Source organism: Primulina eburnea, chromosome 10, assembly GCF_022965805.1.
Source record: "Primulina eburnea isolate SZY01 chromosome 10, ASM2296580v1, whole genome shotgun sequence".
NCBI classification, from domain to species: domain Eukaryota; kingdom Viridiplantae; phylum Streptophyta; class Magnoliopsida; order Lamiales; family Gesneriaceae; genus Primulina; species Primulina eburnea.
This window is the reverse complement of record NC_133110.1, coordinates 32,055,057-32,076,196: the sequence shown is the minus strand read 5'-3', so window position 1 is coordinate 32,076,196 and position 21,140 is coordinate 32,055,057. Positions and strand designations below refer to the sequence as shown.

The 21,140-nt window shown below is 38.7% G+C and overlaps 2 protein-coding genes across 7 annotated transcripts; both read right to left on the bottom strand.

Moving 5' to 3' along the window:
* Nucleotides 1-12,437: 12,437 nt before the first annotated feature.
* Nucleotides 12,438-13,403, bottom strand: LOC140802847 (uncharacterized). Its single transcript, XM_073158464.1, has one exon. It carries the CDS (start codon nt 13,401-13,403, stop codon nt 12,438-12,440), a length of 966 nt encoding a protein of 321 aa, XP_073014565.1.
* Nucleotides 13,404-15,162: 1,759 nt separating this feature from the next.
* Nucleotides 15,163-19,902, bottom strand: LOC140803269 (two-component response regulator-like APRR1). 6 transcript variants are annotated; one of them, XM_073159055.1, is made up of 7 exons: nt 19,635-19,901; nt 19,262-19,415; nt 18,633-18,867; nt 18,385-18,518; nt 17,808-18,110; nt 17,455-17,551; nt 15,163-16,345 (listed from the first exon to the last, which is right to left on the bottom strand). In XM_073159055.1, exons 2-7 carry the CDS (start codon nt 19,316-19,318, stop codon nt 15,429-15,431), a joined length of 1,743 nt encoding a protein of 580 aa, XP_073015156.1. In that variant the 5' UTR covers nt 19,319-19,415; nt 19,635-19,901; the 3' UTR covers nt 15,163-15,428. The 6 variants fall into 6 exon arrangements, with proteins under 6 accessions (XP_073015156.1, XP_073015155.1, XP_073015157.1 ...); XM_073159054.1 differs by having other exon boundaries at nt 18,633-18,794; XM_073159056.1 differs by lacking the exon at nt 19,635-19,901 and adding an exon at nt 18,907-18,981 and having other exon boundaries at nt 18,633-18,794; nt 19,262-19,393.
* Nucleotides 19,903-21,140: the final 1,238 nt, after the last annotated feature.

Sequence of the window (21,140 nt, the reverse complement as noted above, 5' to 3'; positions counted from 1 at the left end):
TTGTACTTTTGGCATGTACTGTATTTAATTACTAGTTGTCGAATATGGTTTGGAACCAGACATATTTGTATCTTATGTTTGTATATTATGTTGTTAAATAACATAGAGACTTCTTAAGTTAGCTTTCATTTGAGTTAATGTAAAAGCGAAAAAAATTTGACCCACTTTTTATATTAATGATCCGTTTTAATCCCAAAGAAAAGAATTAGAGCCCGGGTCCCCACAACAGGTGGTATCAGAGCCGTAGGTTCTGTAGACTGAGATAGAGTAGAATGAGCGGGGTAGATCGAGTCATCTTCCTTGCTTATGCTGTGCTAGCATGTTTATTGCTTTCTTTATTACATGTTGTTTGTTATTTGAGTGATTACAGCATGTAATAAACTGAATCAGAACCGATTCTAGGTCAGAGGTAACTGACTAGAGGAGGGCTGAGACAGTTGTATATCTTGTATGCTAATCCGTTGGATTATTAGATACATGCCTCCTAGAAGAGCAGTTGTGCCAGTACGACCACCAGCGCCAGAACAGGATAGCACATCCGGAGATACGATGGATGTCATTGCTACGCCCATGGAGACTTTATTAAAGCGATTCCAGTCATTTCGACCACCGACCCTCAAGGGTACAGAAAATGCAATCGAATGTGAAAGCTGGTTGGAGGATATCGAGATGTTATTCGAGTCTCTAGGGTACAGTGATGAGAAGAGAGTGAAGCTCATTGGCCATCAACTGCAAGACATTGCTAAACATTGGTGGTTGAATATCAAAAGAGCACTAGAACAGCGTGGCACTGAGATTACATGGAAAGTGTTCAAGACCAAGTTTTATCAGCGATTCTTTCCTATATCCTACCGTAAAGATAAAGGCGCTGAATTTGCAAACCTGAGGCAAGGGCAATTGAACATTGAAGAGTACGTTGCTAAATTTTCTTCTTTGCTTCGCTTTGCACCTCACGTTTCAGGTAATGATGAGGCCATGGCGGATCAGTTTATAAATGGCCTGAATCCAGATATCTTTACGTTGGTCAATACTGGGAGACCCGATAATTTCTCGGATGCATTGAATCGTGCCAAAGGAGCTGAAGCAGGATTGCTTAGGCAACGGAGTGCTCCGTATGTTGCACCGAGTCCGAGACCGCCACTACCTCCAGCACAACATCCTCCTCGATTCGAAAGTGGTGGTAGCAGTAGTGGACGCAAGGATCAGTTGAAAGAAAAGGGCAAAAAGTTTAAGAGGGCAGGGAGCAGTTCTTCGAGCTCCAGCGGGTCAAGACAGAGAGGTCTTGGCCAGGGTTTAGAGGCGATGAGTGGATATTGCAGTACGTGTGGAGGTAAGCATGCCACAGAACAATGTCAAGGTGTAGTGGGCAGGTGTAACGTATGCAAACAACAGGGGCATTATGCCAAGGTCTGTCCTCAAAGGAGTGGTGCATCGAGATTCCAGGCTGTAGGATCGTCTGCCTCCGTGACTCAGCCTGAGAGGCAAGCTTCATCTGTTCACTCATTTCAGCCGCCACCAGCACAGACCCAACCTCGAGCCAGAGGTGGCCAGCCAGGGAGTCAGCCTCAGAGACAACAGGCTCAGGTGTTTGCCTTGACTGAAGAGCAAGCACAGGATGCCCCAGATGATGTCATTGCAGGTAACTGTTCCCTTTGCGGTTATCCTGCTTATATATTGATAGATACGGGTGCATCGCATACATTCATATCAGAACGATTTGCATTATTGCATTCTCTGCCTGTTGAATCGTTAATAGATGTCGTGTCTATTACTTCTCCGTTAGGAAGTGATTTGATATCGGTAACTACGGTTAGACATTGCATTCTACAGTTTGAGGGGCATGAAATTGACCTAGAGTGTATAGTGTTGGGTCTGGCTGATTTTGATTGTATTGTTGGAATTGACATGTTAACAAAGTACAGAGCCACCGTGGATTGTTTCCACAAGATTTTCAGATTCAGACCAGAAATGACAGACGAGTGGAAATTCTACGGAAAGGGTTCCAGATCCCGGATTCCCTTGATTTCGGCTTTGTCTATGAATACGTTGTTACAGAAAGGAGCAGACGGGTTCCTTGTGTATGCTGTAGATGTTCAGAATTCTAGCCCGACATTAACAGATTTGCCAGTAGTCCGGGAATTTGCAGATGTGTTTCCAGAGGAGATTCCAGGGTTACCTCCAATGCGAGAGGTAGATTTTAGTATAGATCTTATTCCAGGTACCACTCCTATTTCGAGAGCTCCTTATAGGATGACGCCGATAGAGTTGAAAGAATTAAAGGCACAGTTGGAAGATCTTCTAGCCAAGGGATATATCAGACCTAGTGTATCTCCTTGGGGCGCTCCGGTGGTATTTGTGCGAAAGAAAGATGGATCGATGCGGTTGTGTATCGATTACCGGCAGTTGAATAAGGCAACGATCAAGAACAAATATCCTTTGCCTAGGATCGATGACCTATTTGATCAGTTGCAGGGATCCTCTGTGTATTCTAAGATTGACTTGCGATCCGGATATCATCAGCTCAGAGTTCGAGATGTAGACATACCGAAGACAGCGTTTCGAACCAGGTATGGGCATTACGAATTTATTGTCATGCCTTTTGGTTTAACAAATGCTCCGGCGGTATTTATGGGATTGATGAATCAAATCTTTCAGAGGTATTTGGATGATTTTGTTATTGTCTTTATCGACAACATTCTGGTGTATTCTAAGAACAGGAATGAGCATGCAGAACATCTCAGAATTGTGTTGCAAACCCTGAGAAATGAGAGATTGTATGCCAAATTGTCCAAGTGTGAGTTTTGGTTGAATCGAGTTGTATTCTTGGGGCATATCATATCTGGAGATGGTATTTCTGTTGATCCGAGTAAAGTGGAAGCGGTGATCAGTTGGTCGAGACCGACTTCTGTACCAGAAATACGCAGTTTCATGGGTCTAGCAGGATACTATAGACGATTCATCCAAGATTTCTCCCGTATTGCCAAGCCAATCACACAATTGACACAGAAGAATGCGCCCTTCCTATGGTCTGAGGAGTGTGAGTCTAGCTTTCTAGAATTGAAGAAGAGGCTGACCAGTGCACCTGTCTTGATGATTCCTTCAGGTACGGGTGATTTCGTTGTATATTGTGATGCCTCTCACAGAGGTTTGGGATGTGTTTTAATGCAACGAGGGCATGTGGTCGCATATGCATCAAGACAGCTGAAGACTCACGAGACTCGATACCCCATTCATGATCTTGAATTGGCGGCTATCGTCTTTGCACTGAAGATCTGGCGTCATTATCTTTATGGCGAGAAATTCGAGATCTATTCAGACCATAAAAGCCTAAAGTACTTGTTCTCTCAGTCGGAATTGAACATGAGACAGCGTAGATGGCTTGATCTGTTAAAGGACTTTGATTGCGAGATCAAATATTATCCAGGGAAGTCAAATGCAGCAGCAGATGCCTTGAGTCGTAAGGTATGTTCTTTGTCCTTATCGACGATAGGTGTTACAAAGCTAGTTGAACATTGCTGTTTCTCTGGATTAGAATTTGATACAGACAGGAGGCCACTACGACTTACTGCTATTCAAGTTGAGCCTGACTTGATCAGGAGAATCAAAGAAGCTCAACGAACCGATCAGAATGTGCAAAGATCGATTCAAATGGTCAGATCAGGGCATTTGTCAGAATATCGGGTGCGTGATCATGTGCTTTACGTCAATAACCATCTTGTTGTGCCAGATGTTTCAGATTTGAAGCATCAGATTATGTCCGAAGCGCACTGCAGTCGGTTCAGCATTCACCCTGGGGGCAGAAAGATGTATAATGATTTGAAGACACAGTTCTGGTGGAAACAGATGATGTCAGACATCGCCGAATATGTGTCTAAATGTCTGAATTGCCAACAGGTGAAGGCCGAGAGGAAGAAGCCCGGAGGGTTACTTCAGAGTTTGTCTATTCCTGAATGGAAATGGGACCACATCTCCATGGACTTTGTGACGAAGTTACCCCGATCTTTCCGTGGCTGTGATTCGATTTGGGTCATTATTGACAGATTGACCAAATCAGCTTGTTTCATTCCGTACAAAATGACGTATCGGCATGATCAGATGGCGGAGATATATGTTCGAGAGGTAGTCAGATTACATGGTGTGCCGAAGTCTATCGTCTCAGATCGTGATCCACGATTCACTTCGCACTTTTGGCACAGTTTACAGCAGGCTTTAGGTACTACATTGCACCTGAGTACTGCGTATCATTCTCAGACAGACGGACAGTCAGAGCGGACTATCCAGACTCTAGAGGATATGTTGAGAGCCGTAGTGCTAGATTTTGACACTAGTTGGCAAGATTCCCTACCTCTTTGCGAATTTTCTTACAATAATAGCTATCAGACGAGTATCGAAATGGCACCGTTTGAAGCTTTGTATGGCAAGAAGTGCAGATCTCCGCTATATTGGGATGATATCTCAGAAGTACCAGAACTTGGGCCAGATATGATTCGTGACATGTCAGAGAAAGTGAAACTCATTCAGAAAAGGATGAAGACAGCCCAAGATCGACAAGCAAAGTATGCCAATATCAGACGTAGACCGTTAGTATTTGAGGCAGGAGATAGAGTATTCTTAAAGATTTCTCCATTCAGAGGCGTTGTTCGATTTGGCAAACGCGGGAAACTATCTCCTCGATACATTGGTCCTTACGAGATTCTTGAGAAAATTGGCGATCGAGCTTATCGACTTGCTCTTCCTCCTTCTCTATCTGGAATACATGACGTGTTTCATGTATCAATGTTGCGAAGATATATGCCAGATATTTCTCATGTCATTCATCCTGACGAAGCTGAACTTGATCAGACTTTGAGCTACGTGGAGCAACCGATACAGATCCTTGATCGGAAAGAAAAGAAGCTCAGAACGAAGAATATTCCACTTGTGAAAGTTCAGTGGAGTCGTCATGGTATCGAGGAAGCGACTTGGGAGACAGAGGCAGGCATGAGACAGAAACACCCCGAGTTATTTCAATGATGTAAGTATTTGTTTAGTGTTGGTGTGATTACTTTTATACTTGCATTGATAGAATGGCATGCGATTTCGAGGACGAACTCATTTCTTAGAGGGGGAGAAATGTAAGGCTCGAAGATTTAGTTATCATAATCAGACGGATTTGTTAAGAATTAAGATGATTATAGATGTATTTTATTGGATTTAAAAAGGAAGGCAAAATGTATAAAAGAGAGGAGAAAGGTCGAAGCTCCAGCGCACATGCGCGAAGATATGCGCGCACATGCGCCTAAATTCCAGTAGCTTCGGCGCACGTGCGCGAGATAATGCGCGCATATGCGCGATACCTCCAGCAGCTATGGCGCACATGCGCGAGTTTAGTCGCGCATATGCGCGGTCGGTCCAAAAGCATTGGCGCATATGCGCGAGAGTAGTGGCGCATATGCGCGGAGCGTCCAGACACATTGGCGCATATGCGCGAGTTGAGTGGCGCATATGCGCGAGTGTTAAAATCTACGAGACAGTAGGTCTCGCGCACATGCGCGAGTAATGCCGCGCATATGCGCGAGACGTGTGCTTCAAAGGGTGAGCCATGTGTTCGAAACATGCAAGGTATATATATATGATTGCCTCGAATTCTTCTTATTTCAGCAGCAAGGATCGAGGTTTCTGAGGAGGAAAGGTTTTCAAATTTCTCCTTCACTTATAATGGTGATTTTGTAAGATTTAAGCATCCAAACTTTGATCCGACTTCGGTTTTGAACTCCTCTCTTCATTATCTACAAAGTGATGTAAGTTTTCTTCAATTCCAGCATGTTTTGAAATATATATGTTGGGAGAATTATGGTTTAAGCTTTAGAATGTGTTCTTGTAGTTATTGATACCGTAGAAATACAATCGGATCGAAGAACGGATATCGTATGCTATTATTATGATTTTTCAGCATGTATAGAATGAAGTATATGCAGATTTTGAGATCTTGACTTGGATATTGTGATGATTATGAATTGAGGATATAGTTTTGGGTTGATTATGTTGTATGGATTGACCGGTATCGAGAAATACGCCGTTATGCCGTCGATGGTGTTGAAATGCACTAGTGAATTGATAGTATAGGTGTTGATTTGGATTAGTAATTGATAAATTGTGTATCAACATTCCATTTCAGATTCATCTTACCTCACTTCGACATCGAGACCTCGACATCGTTAAAGGTTTAGCGACGAAAGGTATAAGTCATGTTTTGTTTGGGGAGATGTAACTCAAATAAGATATTATTTGAGTTTCCCAACCAAAATCACATACTAGTATTATTAGATATATTGTAACATGTTTATGAATTGTGTATAGCATTATATTCAATCTTTTAACATGTTTATGCTTTGATTTCAGAATTGTATTCAAGCGTGTATGATCAGTGTGATATTCAGATATGAATATGATTATACGTTGTTTACATATTGATATTCATTGCATTTAAGATAGGAGAGTCTTTGACAGGCATTGTCAAATAGCTAGACGTTTCGGTGTATCTCAGCATAGGAGTAGGCATTACTCTTATTGCCGCCGTTGATACAGCTCAGACCGAAGTCTAGGAATGAGACGTACATTACCCCGATTGGAGGGTAGGTAGTGACGTCTTATTCACACCGGGATCCCTAGAGTTCTAGTCGAGTCGAGTCCAGACATGGTTTGATTCGCATTGCATTGCATGTGCATATGATGTCATTCATGATAGCATGTTTCATGTTTAATTGATTATATGCATGTATACATGTTTATACTGGGATTTGTTCTCACCGGTTTTCCGGCTGTTGTTATGTCTGTATGTGTGCATAACAACAGGTGGGGCAGGATCTGGGTCACGCAGAGGATGAGAGATGGACATAGCGTGGTGATCTCGGGCATAGCAGAAGAACTAATAGTTGTACTTTTGGCATGTACTGTATTTAATTACTAGTTGTCGAATATGGTTTGGAACCAGACATATTTGTATCTTATGTTTGTATATTATGTTGTTAAATAACATAGAGACTTCTTAAGTTAGCTTTCATTTGAGTTAATGTAAAAGCGAAAAAAATTTGACCCACTTTTTATATTAATGATCCGTTTTAATCCCAAAGAAAAGAATTAGAGCCCGGGTCCCCACAACAGGTGGTATCAGAGCCGTAGGTTCTGTAGACTGAGATAGAGTAGAATGAGCGGGGTAGATCGAGTCATCTTCCTTGCTTATGCTGTGCTAGCATGTTTATTGCTTTCTTTATTACATGTTGTTTGTTATTTGAGTGATTACAGCATGTAATAAACTGAATCAGAACCGATTCTAGGTCAGAGGTAACTGACTAGAGGAGGGCTGAGACAGTTGTATATCTTGTATGCTAATCCGTTGGATTATTAGATACATGCCTCCTAGAAGAGCAGTTGTGCCAGTACGACCACCAGCGCCAGAACAGGGTAGCACATCCGGAGATACGATGGATGTCATTGCTAAGCCCATGGAGACTTTATTAAAGCGATTCCAGTCATTTCGACCACCGACCCTCAAGGGTACAGAAAATGCAATCGAATGTGAAAGCTGGTTGGAGGATATCGAGATGTTATTCGAGTCTCTAGGGTACAGTGATGAGAAGAGAGTGAAGCTCATTGGCCATCAACTGCAAGACATTGCTAAACATTGGTGGTTGAATATCAAAAGAGCACTAGAACAGCGTGGCACTGAGATTACATGGAAAGTGTTCAAGACCGAGTTTTATCAGCGATTCTTTCCTATATCCTACCGTAAAGATAAAGGCGCTGAATTTGCAAACCTGAGGCAAGGGCAATTGAACATTGAAGAGTACGTTGCTAAATTTTCTTCTTTGCTTCGCTTTGCACCTCACGTTTCAGGTAATGATGAGGCCATGGCGGATCAGTTTATAAATGGCCTGAATCCAGATATCTTTACGTTGGTCAATACTGGGAGACCCGATAATTTCTCGGATGCATTGAATCGTGCCAAAGGAGCTGAAGCAGGATTGCTTAGGCAACGGAGTGCTCCGTATGTTGCACCGAGTCCGAGACCGCCACTACCTCCAGCACAACATCCTCCTCGATTCGAAAGTGGTGGTAGCAGTAGTGGACGCAAGGATCAGTTGAAAGCAAAGGGCAAAAAGTTTAAGAGGGCAGGGAGCAGTTCTTCGAGCTCCAACGGGTCAAGACAGAGAGGTCTTGGCCAGGGTTTAGAGGCGATGAGTGGATATTGCAGTACGTGTGGAGGTAAGCATGCCACAGAACAATGTCAAGGTGTAGTGGGCAGGTGTAACGTATGCAAACAACAGGGGCATTATGCCAAGGTCTGTCCTCAAAGGAGTGGTGCATCGAGATTCCAGGCTGTAGGATCGTCTGCCTCCGTGACTCAGCCTGAGAGGCAAGCTTCATCTGTTCACTCATTTCAGCCGCCACCAGCACAGACCCAACCTCGAGCCAGAGGTGGCCAGCCAGGGAGTCAGCCTCAGAGACAACAGGCTCAGGTGTTTGCCTTGACTGAAGAGCAAGCACAGGATGCCCCAGATGATGTCATTGCAGGTAACTGTTCCCTTTGCGGTTATCCTGCTTATATATTGATAGATACGGGTGCATCGCATACATTCATATCAGAACGATTTGCATTATTGCATTCTCTGCCTGTTGAATCGTTACTAGATGTCGTGTCTATTACTTCTCCGTTAGGAAGTGGTTTGATATCGGTAACTACGGTTAGACATTGCATTCTACAGTTTGAGGGGCATGAAATTGACCTAGAGTGTATAGTGTTGGGTCTGGCTGATTTTGATTGTATTGTTGGAATTGACATGTTAACAAAGTACAGAGCCACCGTGGATTGTTTCCACAAGATTGTCAGATTCAGACCAGAAATGACAGACGAGTGGAAATTCTACGGAAAGGGTTCCAGATCCCGGATTCCCTTGATTTCGGCTTTGTCTATGAATACGTTGTTACAAAAAGGAGCAGACGGGTTCCTTGTGTATGCTGTAGATGTTCAGAAATCTAGCCCGACATTAACAGATTTGCCAGTAGTCCGGGAATTTGCAGATGTGTTTCCAGAGGAGATTCCAGGGTTACCTCCAATGCGAGAGGTAGATTTTAGTATAGATCTTATTCCAGGTACCACTCCTATTTCGAGAGCTCCTTATAGGATGGCGCCGATAGAGTAGAAAGAATTAAAGGCACAGTTGGAAGATCTTCTAGCCAAGGGATATATCAGACCTAGTGTATCTCCTTGGGGCGCTCCGGTGCTATTTGTGCGAAAGAAAGATGGATCGATGCGGTTGTGTATCGATTACCGGCAGTTGAATAAGGCAACGATCAAGAACAAATATCCTTTGCCTAGGATCGATGACCTATTTGATCAGTTGCAGGGATCCTCTGTGTATTCTAAGATTGACTTGCGATCCGGATATCATCAGCTCAGAGTTCGAGATGTAGACATACCGAAGACAGCGTTTCGAACCAGGTATGGGCATTACGAATTTATTGTCATGCCTTTTGGTTTAACAAATGCTCCGGCGGTATTTATGGGATTGATGAATCAAATCTTTCAGAGGTATTTGGATGATTTTGTTATTGTCTTTATCGACGACATTCTGGTGTATTCTAAGAACAGGAATGAGCATGCAGAACATCTCAGAATTGTGTTGCAAACCCTGAGAAATGAGAGATTGTATGCCAAATTGTCCAAGTGTGAGTTTTGGTTGAATCGAGTTGTATTCTTGGGGCATATCATATCTGGAGATGGTATTTCTGTTGATCCGAGTAAAGTGGAAGCGGTGATCAGTTGGTCGAGACCGACTTCTGTACCAGAAATACGCAGTTTCATGGGTCTAGCAGGATACTATAGACGATTCATCCAAGATTTCTCCCGTATTGCCAAGCCAATCACACAATTGACACAGAAGAATGCGCCCTTCCTATGGTCTGAGGAGTGTGAGTCTAGCTTTCTAGAATTGAAGAAGAGGCTGACCAGTGCACCTGTCTTGATGATTCCTTCAGGTACGGGTGATTTCGTTGTATATTGTGATGCCTCTCACAGAGGTTTGGGATGTGTTTTAATGCAACGAGGGCATGTGGTCGCATATGCATCAAGACAGCTGAAGACTCACGAGACTCGATACCCCATTCATGATCTTGAATTGGCGGCTATCGTCTTTGCACTGAAGATCTGGCGTCATTATCTTTATGGCGAGAAATTCGAGATCTATTCAGACCATAAAAGCCTAAAGTACTTGTTCTCTCAGTCGGAATTGAACATGAGACAGCGTAGATGGCTTGATCTGTTAAAGGACTTTGATTGCGAGATCAAATATTATCCAGGGAAGTCAAATGCAGCAGCAGATGCCTTGAGTCGTAAGGTATGTTCTTTGTCCTTATCGACGATAGGTGTTACAAAGCTAGTTGAACATTGCTGTTTCTCTGGATTAGAATTTGATACAGACAGGAGGCCACTACGACTTACTGCTATTCAAGTTGAGCCTGACTTGATCAGGAGAATCAAAGAAGCTCAACGAACATATGTGTCCTAGCAGTGAAGTAGAGAGGATGGAGATATCTCGAGTACCATATGCATCATCAATGGGAAGTTTGATGTTCGCCATGATCTGTACAAGATCGGACATTGCTCAAGAAGTGGGAGCAATTAGTCGGTATATGGTGAATCCTTAAAGAGAGCATTAAAGTATTGTTAAGAAGATCCTTAGATACATTAAGGGTACCTCAAATGCTGTATTAGGTTATGGAAGATCAGATTTTACACTCAGGGGCTTTGTCGATTCAGATTATGGAGAAGATCTTCATAAGAGAAAATCTACTACTTGTTATATGTTTACACTTGCAGGGGGAGCAGTAATCTGGGTTTCAAAACTGTAAACAGTTGTGGCGTTATCTACGAAGGAAGCAGAATATATGACAGGTAGTCAAGCTTGTAAGGAGACAATATAGATTAAAAGGTTATTGGAGGAGATTGGGCACAAACAAGAGAATGTTTCTTTGTTTTATGACAGTCAGAGTGCCTTGCACATCGCACGAAATCCAGCCTTTTATTCCAGGACTAAACACACTGGAGTGCAATTTCACTTTGCACGAGAAGTAGTAGTAGAAGAAAAAAATGTGTTTGATTCTGAATCAAATACTAAGTGGGAGAAATATCGGCAAAGTCATCCCGTCAAAATAAGTTGGCAAACACTTTAAATGATTGTCAAAATGGCCGAATTTTTTTTTTTAAACGGAAGGATGCGTTCAGACGAGGAATTGCATCTATAAATAGATGCAATCCTTCATAATCAAGTATCTCTTCTTTTAATTTTCTCCCATCTTATATCATTTGAGTGCTTAATTCTACAATATTTGTAAAGTGTTTTGTTCTCCTGTATTAAGAGATGGTATGTTCTCTTTGAAAACACAGTAAGTGACTGTACACCATAAAATATTATAGTGAAATATTTTCATCTTACTCGTGGTTTTTACCTTAATAATTTTTTGGGTTTTTCACGTAAATATTGAATTTATTCTTTATTTTCATATTTATTATCTCAAAGTACCACACGTGTGACTAACATCGACCTCAACATAAATTCATTTTTTCTTTCCTTTTCTTTTTTATTATTTTATAACTAATTTCAAATATATTATACATATGAATGATTTTTATAATTATACAAAAACTATTTTGATAATTTATTCAAAATAAATAAATATAAACTTAAATAAGCAATATTTTTAAGAATATTTTTTTAGGATAAAGTTTAAAATTGATTTAAAGAAGATTCGTTTTATATTTAACTCATAAATTATATCACTTTGGTATAATATCTTAATTTAGAAAATTAAAATTGAAAATTTCTTTTCTTTTTTTAATTTTATAAAAACTATATTTTTAAATATTCATAAAAATGAAATATTTTAAACGATCAAGGATTAGGTGCCATAACTTTAAGAGTCTCGGGTACTTGCCATCAAGAGTTGGTATATTATCATACTCATACATCTAATTGGCCATGTGCTAATCGTTTCCCTACACATTAACTATTTGTATTTGATAAAATTATAAAAAAATTTAAATTAAATGTAAGCCCGAAACATTAGATATTTTCCTCGACAAAAAATAACATAAAGTTTCATATAAATATTTATAGAAATGTTTTGTTACAAAAAATGTGCTCATCGAGTTACTTTTTTGATTCACACGTTTGAAATCAAAGCATAATCAAGAAATTGGAACAAATGGATTTAATAACTTACATTGAATCTCAATCCAAACACGAGTGTGATTGACTGACAAAATCTACATGTTGTTTGAGACTGCGAATTCCCACTTTGGAAATAGGTTTGAGGAACAAAAACAACACATTTTTCAGACAAAAAATGTAATGAATCTCGTTGATTTCTGGAAAATATTTCTTCGAAGAGTAACCAGTTCAAATCCCTTTTGCGAGAAACTTACAATCTGTATCTTGGATTTCGATGCCATGAAAGTGTGCATCCTCTTGACCGATTTCGGATTCTGTTGTTCTGCTACTTCTGACGAAAATGCAGCCCACAACTGTATCAAGAACTAGTATCATAGCATACAAATATGCAATGAGAAATCCTTCAAAAACCATGGCTGAGTTGATGGCAAAAGCTCGATTATAGGCTCGAACAATGCGGTACTGAAACAAGGCTTCAATGCCTGCTAAGACCATGTTGAATGGCAAAGCTAATGATAATGCAGTTGCAGTTTTATCTTGGATCAACACGTAAGTCTTGATGATTGTGATAAATCCGCCAGCCTTTTCGTATCCGGATAATACCAATGCAAGATTGCATATAACATAGGCATTGGCAAGAATGATAGAGTAGATTATAGCACCTATTGCTGACAAAAGTAGTGAAGATCCAGGAGCAGAAAGAGCTCCCAACATTTCGAAGAAGTTGAAGTACACGACTAGTAGGCAGAAGCAAGTGGCGTTTGCGGAAAGAATGAGCATCGAGTTGCACAATTGTGTGATGAGTAGAGGGCTGAGCAGTTGAATCCAAGAAGAGAACGCATGTTTTTGCTCTGGTTTTTTATGCTCGATGGCTCGAATTATGGATGCTTTGGCGAGAAGAAGAAAGGAAATGGTAAAGGGTAAGGAGAAAAGATAGTTTACAATGGTTTGAGAGAGCTTAAGATTGAGAATGGCAAAGAGTTCTGCTGATGGAGGGAAACCTGCAGCAAGAAAAAGAGACCTTAAACGGAGGTGGATTATCGGGAAAAGCGGCGACGTGGGGATGATCAGCTGGGACGCGAGGCACGAGATGGCGAACGGGAGGGCGGAAAGAGATGGAGTGGAGGTGAAGTACTGGTAGTTCTTCAAGAAAGTGAAGACTGATCTTCTAATGATCGCAGCTGTTTTCTCCATTGTGATGGAGGAAAGATAAGAGTGGTGTTGATTTCTTGAAATGGGGTGTGGATCGAAATTTTTAAGATGGGATGTATGATATATGTTGACTTGGGGTTTACCGTTTATGCTTTCGAATTGTGAGGATATATTTAATGTGCTAATTATTTTAAAATAATATTTTTTAAAAAATATATGAAATTAATAATATTTATGGATGGATAATAGTATAGGATTTCGTTTTGGTAGTTTGGAGGTGTTGGGAAAGTGTAGTTTTTTGGTGGATTGGCCAACGACTAAAAAACTAATAGCAAAAGCTTTTAAGTTGGAGTAGTTTTAGCTTTTGGTTTCATGAATGGCTTCGTTTAGATACCATTGATTACTTTTTTGTGATCTCCAAATCAAGACATTAGTTGCAAGGTACTAAAAATTGTGCATTCTAAATCACCATGTTTAATTAGGGTAGAATTACATTTTTTTCTTACATTTAACGAGCATTATTTTTCGTTTTTGTCTTATTATTGATTAATTTACGTTCTTACTTCACCAATTTGCACTTATTTTCAATTTTAGTCAATTTTCATATGAGTATTAAAATTATGACTAGTCACTGCAAAATACTGACTTTGGCAATGACGTATCTGATCCTATATCGACGTCCCAATACAAAAAGACTAAAATAAAAAAAAATGTAAGTTACTGATAATAGGATAACAAATGAGTGTAAATTACATGACAAAAAATGTGATTTATTCGTAAAATAATTCTTTTTAGTTTTGGAAAAAAATTAATTTATATATATATATATATTAGAAAGAAAGGTGTTTATATCATGATATGGCGTCAGAACACATTTACAAACATCTCACAGCTAGAGTGGGGGCATGAAACCAACAGATTTTGATGGATTAGGAATTTCCTAGATGACAAGTAACATCATAATAGGTGTGAGAACTTAAAGTGTAAGTTGGGGGGTTTGCTTGCGGTTGAAATGATAGCATTATGTAATGTCTTAGACTTTAATCTTACAATAAAATAAAATAAAATAAATAAAACAAATAATAATAAAAATAATAATAATAATAATTTAAGCCTATACAAATGTCCATTACGTGAAGGTAAAGTTGATAGTATAAAATCCAAGCACCAAGGTTTATGGGTTCCATTTGTTTCTATCTTTTATTTTATTATATTATATATTGTGGAATAACATTTCAACTTCCAAATGTAGTGGGAACGAGGTCTACCCTAAATTAAAGCCATAGTTGTTGCTTTATTAGGATAGTTACATTTTTGTCTTTACTTATTCATTTTCATTTATATGCATTTCCATTAATATGTATCTATATATATTTATATAGAAATGAAACTGGAATAATATGCGGGTGGTGCTATTTTATTTTTATTGAAAGTAGGTGATGTTAGTTACAATGGGGTAACTTATATAAAAAGTTAAAGATGGCTCATGGGTTTGGCTCAAATAAATTTTTTCCAGGAGTAAAGGTCTAAAAGCACAAACCAAGAAGTGAGTGAGAAAATTGATTTTTCTTGGCGAAACAACTCCAACACTCCATTCATAGAGGAATGTATAAAATATACGGACGGTTGAAAAATTATGGCTTAAGCTTATTATTACCAACTTCAGGTATTTAAGGGTGCGGCCCTGTGGAAAGAGCCTCTATATATATATATATATATATACATAGACATGCTATTATTAGGCTAGATTTATGCCAAATATACGTATCTTTGGATTAACAAGAAAGAAATGATATTAGAGTTAAAAGGACAATTTTTCATACTACTTTTTTGACATAGCAGGAGCAAATATTCGTGCAACCAAATTCTACGCAGATTGATTATTGTTTCAAATGCAGAACTAATTGAAGCTTCTTATAATAATGTCACAAAGTTTAGTTACTCTACGCAACACGATAGGAGAAGTGACAGACACCAAGAAACCTACTGAGAATCTCTTCAAACAGCTCTACCAGTTCCAATGTTAGTCGGAGATTCCAACGACTCACAATTCGAGTCCCATCCATGCTAAGAATCGTCCTCTTCCTCATCATACTCTTCTCCACCTTCTTCATCTTCTTCAGTAGAAGCCGGTTGCCCATTAAGATCAACAGCAATGCCATTTACCTTTCTCACAAACTGGCCCCTCAGGCGAGGCCTACGTTCTGCGAGTTTTTTCCTGTTCACATACCTGATCTTCTTGTCGAAACATCTCTCCTTACGCTTTTGTCTAAACTTCATCAAGGCTGCCTCCCTCCGATCAACTTTACACGAATTCTCTTCATTCACCGAGGAATATTTCAAAGACGGCCATGAATGAGGAGCGGGAACAGGCATTTGACCAGGTTGTAAGCATATACCAAAGGGGTAGTATGGATAAGGCGCCATCTCTTGGACATGAGGTGGGCATTGAGGAATGTGATTGTATGGAGACAATATAGCAGGATTAGAATGGTTATGTATATCCAGAGTGTGATTGTGATACATAGAGGCTGGTGGCATAGTTACTTGATTCATTATTCCAGGTATGTAGTAAGGATAAGCGATATGAGTGTAGCGACCGGCCGCATCTTTAACGTTTCTTGAATGCACATGTGAGTGAGAGAAATGTTCGTCCGAGTTCCTCTGTAGTGTGATATCATGAGATACAGGAGTACATGACCTCTCCGCAGAGAAAGAATCGTGAACGCTGTTACTGCAGTGATTTTTATCACCTTGAGAATGATTTTCCAGGGTCTTCGTGTTATCCTGCTGTTGGATTTCAATACCAACTTGATCACTAACCGTGGAGAGATGCTCTGCTATCTTCAAATGCTGAGGTTCATCGTCATAAACAGAAGGTGGCCCTTGGGAGTTACTGTTGGGTGTGGTTGACTTGATATACATGAAAAAGGCCGAAGAATCGCCTATTTTCAGTTGTTTATTTGGAAAAACCGAAATTTGTCCTGGAAACGTTTCAAGTCCACAATTAGTTACATGCACATGGGAGACAACAAAACAGGGATAAATGATTTCCTTTACCAGGCCATTATTATTTCCTAATTATCAGGAATATCGCATTCATTGTTGAAAAGAATCAAAAAGATGCCTCCGGATGAAATCAGCAGGATATATTTTGATCTCACACCCAAAACAAATATCAGATTAAAACATTGGAAAACCAACTCCACATAAAGTTGCATTGAAAGGAAAACAGATTCTAAGCAGAGACTTTATAATAATACTGATTTAACATTTAAGAATAAGGAAGGCTTGAAGAAATCAGTTAAAAATATCACACAACACCATCAGTAAACATGGAAAATTCTGGAGAGAGAGTAACAAAACTAGGTGTCACTAACTGAGAACTTGGAGGGAGAAAAGCAAGTGAATATCACAAATTTGCAATCTTTATGGAAGAACCTCCCTTGCATTGAAATATTTAATGGATGTTTACAACTTTATTTGGTATTCAATGTTTATATGCCTTATTAACTAGCCTAGTCAAATATTTCTTCCAACAGAAAAATATCAGTTCACATGGTTCATGGTTTATTCTTCCCATTTTACGTTTTCCAAACTCTGCTCATCTCAATTAGACCAATCATAGAAACTTTGATGTTAGTTCTGGATGCTATAACTATTTAACCATAAACAACGGAAAATGGGCAAAACATCTGCAAGGTTTTGATATGTCCCAATAAAATTGGGCAAGTTTAAATTATGCAAAAGTCCAACAACCACTACTTCAATTACAGGCAAGAAAAAAAACTTGATTCCAAATCCTTTCAATCCATTTGGACTAGTCGATCACGCACCAGTAAGTGTAACAGAACAGAATCAAGAAGACGTTCTAAGATGGATGGATATCCAAATGAACCACATTTTAAAAATACTAAATATAGCAGACACTTCATTCCAATTATATGCTTCCTGGACTTAGCAGTGATTGTAGAAACATATGTCAAATGGTGACGCATGATCTACTCTCTCCACATGCTACAGGAAAATATGATTATTATTTTAAAAATTTATAGGCCGTCTAAAATTATTTAAAAAGTCGTGATCAAATAACCTGGCTCTCTGTCATTTATTTGTGGCATGTCAGGCTGACACACTGAGAGATCACAAATCACAGTCTCTATCCCAGCTGCAGTTGTGGTGGCAGGAATCTAAACAAGATGCAAATGGAGTAACTTAGTTAAAGACAACCAATTTGGCCAAAATGGAAAAACCCCTATGCTCTCCTTGGTACTAAAAACAATAAATTGTCCTGAAGCCTTTGTTGAGATAAAACTATATATGCTCTTTCAAGACCAGCAATAAACTTTTATCTTCAACGTTTAGAAATTGAAGATAATGTTTAATGGAAGAAATAAATTATCATGGCTGGTGTCATTCATATATAGTTCTCAAACTCAAACTCACCTCCTCTTTCCGATGTGTCGAAACACAAAATTCTGGGCTATTACCCTTCAGAGACCTGTCATCTGTGTCATCTGAGAATAAAGTAGTGTTGTTTGTATTAGCATCACTAGGATCCGAAGCTACCAGATCACAATTTACAATGCTCTTATCAGCAAGTCCCAGCTGTCGATGTAAAATCAAGAGATAAACCATCATAATACTTACGTAAATAAAACACCAAAAAGGCTGATATACACCATGCCCAAGAAAAAATAACACTATCACATACATGTGGCACTCCCTGTAGAAATTTGATGAACAGACCTAGAAAAAGAAGCTTTGTTTCACGATAGCTGCAGAATCAGAACAGCTATTATCTTAATGATTCAAAAGATCATACAAACACATGTCCTCAACCTTTTGTATCCAGGTACAAACATCAAATAAGTTAAACAGTTCCAAGCATGTGTGATGCATGAGACTAGTCAATTATCTTATTTTGAAAATAAAGATACCCATCACACTGTTCTCTAAAAGAAAACCGATGAAAACCAGCGACATATTAAAAACAACTTCTTAATGAGAAAAGAGTACGTGCCATTCTCCTTCTTCTCCACATGTGTGTCCACAAGTTCAACAACTCATTAGTACGTAATGGCTTCACAAGATAATCAGCTGCTCCAAATTTTAGGCACTTAACAACAATAGAGACTTCGTCTTGAGCTGACATCACTAACAAGCAAAACAATGCAACAAAAGGATGACAATTAAACCAGCCTGTCTCAAACTCAACACGGCATACGCTAATCGAATGAAATGCACAATGTAAATGAAATTTACGCTTACTGATCACAGGAATCCGACACAATTCTTTGTCCCTCATGATATATTTTAACATTTTCAATCCTCTAGACATCGGAAGGTCAACTTCAGAGAGAATAATATCAAAATCAGGCCTCGCAGCATTCAGTGCACCAATCACCTGTCTTGGTGATCTTACAGAAATAACTGGAAAGCAAGGGCCAACTATATTCAGCATCAAAATCAACATGAAACTTTCTACATGAGTTCTAGAAGTTTCCTGCAATTAGAATTTTTTCAAAAGCAATTTATTTTATACTTGGACAAGTAAACTGCATTTGACTTTCTTCCGACTCCTTATACATCAATCTAGCCAAATGATCCTAAGATGGGCCTGTCAAAGGCAAAGCAATCTAATCAAATGGAATCCGCGCAATTCTTTGTCCCTTATGATATATCCAAACCTTAGAAGGGATGCAATCGTTAATATAACTTGATCGTCTAAATGGCAGAAATATTGAAGTCGTAATTCGTAAGCTTTTATCTTATTGAAGTAATGATGCTTGACAAATAAATTTCTGACTTATGAACAATTGCTCAAGATCATGACAAAATAACAAAATCAATCAAAGAACAGTTGCTAAAGAAAATTGAAGAAGAAGAAATGAAAATACCTTGATAAGCACATTTACACAGAAGGGTAAAGACCTCCTCAGAACTTTTGTCATCATTATCACACAGCAAAATCCTCACTTTACTCCGATCAATGAACACATCCCTACTCTTCCCAGTTTCATTCTCCATCACTCCCACGATCAAGACACTAACCTAAAAACAGGTTCCAATTCAAACCCCCGATAGAATTAATGCTATAGATACTTCATAACTGAACTCCCTCCCGACCCTCAACAAATCAAATCTCCTCCACTATAACCAACACAAACTCCCCCTTCCAAATTCAGAAGCCTCGCTTCTAATTTCCATAATGCAGATCATAACTCAGTGAAAAAGGCAATATCTAACAGAGAAAGAAGGTGAAAAACTGACCTCTGCTCACCATTGCTAGCAACTAATCACAACCCAATCCATGTAAGGTAATCGAGCAATCTATTACAACACGGGAAAAGTGGAAAACAGCAAAAATTCCAATCCGACAACTCCCAACACCGCCACGTCACCGATCCAGCGGCTGCAACCACCCGCACAAATCCACAAAAACTACAGCAGCAGACTGATGCAGGAGCCTCAAAAGCTAGGAAGAGATATTGAAGAAAATATCTCAGTGCTCTTTAACGGTGTTTTTCCCAATGGGAAATAGTGAAAGCTAAAATGCCACTGATCATCTGGGCGGCGTCCAATCAACGGTCAAGATGGATTGTTATTGGGTCCAGTATCTATTATAATCAAATAATGAGTAACTAACTTGGTATATGTTTGAACGGAAATTGGCATTCGGTCCTCAGCCGTCGATTTTTTTGTGCTCAGTTTTTGGGTATTTTTTTAGTACCACATTTCCACATGAAGTGTACCACATTTTGTATGACATAGTACCATAATTTTGTGGGTAGGGAGTGAATCCAATAAATGTTTTGATTGGGGATTTTTCACCCGGAATAATTGGAATTAGATTTTGAGCATGAATTTAGCAGTTAATTTGGTATTTGATTTGAAATTTAAAAATAGTATTTAGAAATTCATTTCTTATTTGAAGAAAAAAAAATTTGAATTTGAAAATTTAAAATTTAAAATTTTACTAAAGTAATTTGATCTTTTACCTAAATCATTTTATTCACATTATTAAAAAATCAAAAAATTAAAATTAATATTATCATATATTTTCGCATACAATTTCAGCTATATTACAAGTACTACATAAACTTTTATATAAACAATTAAGTATTGTTAGTGAAAAAAAAATTAATTATTAAAATAAAATAATCAAATCTAAAATCTAAATATTCAAATTTAACGAAATAAATTATTTAAAAATTAAATATTCAACTATATCATAATTTCATAAATAGAAAACAAATTATTATTATTATTGAATAAAGAATTGTTCAACTTCATGACAAATATGAAGGTAACATAGATTATGATGGATTTTACCATCTTATCTTCATTTTTATTATACTATATAGACATTTCACACACATTTTTATTATCTTACATAGATTTTACTCGTGAATCTGAACGACACTTTGAGAGACACTGCTTTGATACAGATAAAATGAAAAGAAACAACCAACAATACAAGGAAAATCGGCTTCTTTCTCCAAAATTTTTTTGCTTCTTATTGTATTTTGTTATCTAAAGTTGTAGAAACCCTTTCATACCCTACCAACGGGTCCATCAAGATCAGGTGCAAACCGGATTTTGGACTCTCGGCCCATCCCTAGTCAAGGTAGAAAGCTCGTGATGGAACCCATGTATTCTCTTATATATACCTGATCCTATAATCTTCACAAAAATTAGTCAATGCCATAGACAGCAAATCCTATAATCTTTACAAAAAGTAGACAATAACATTAATTGTAAACTTCAAGCAATTGA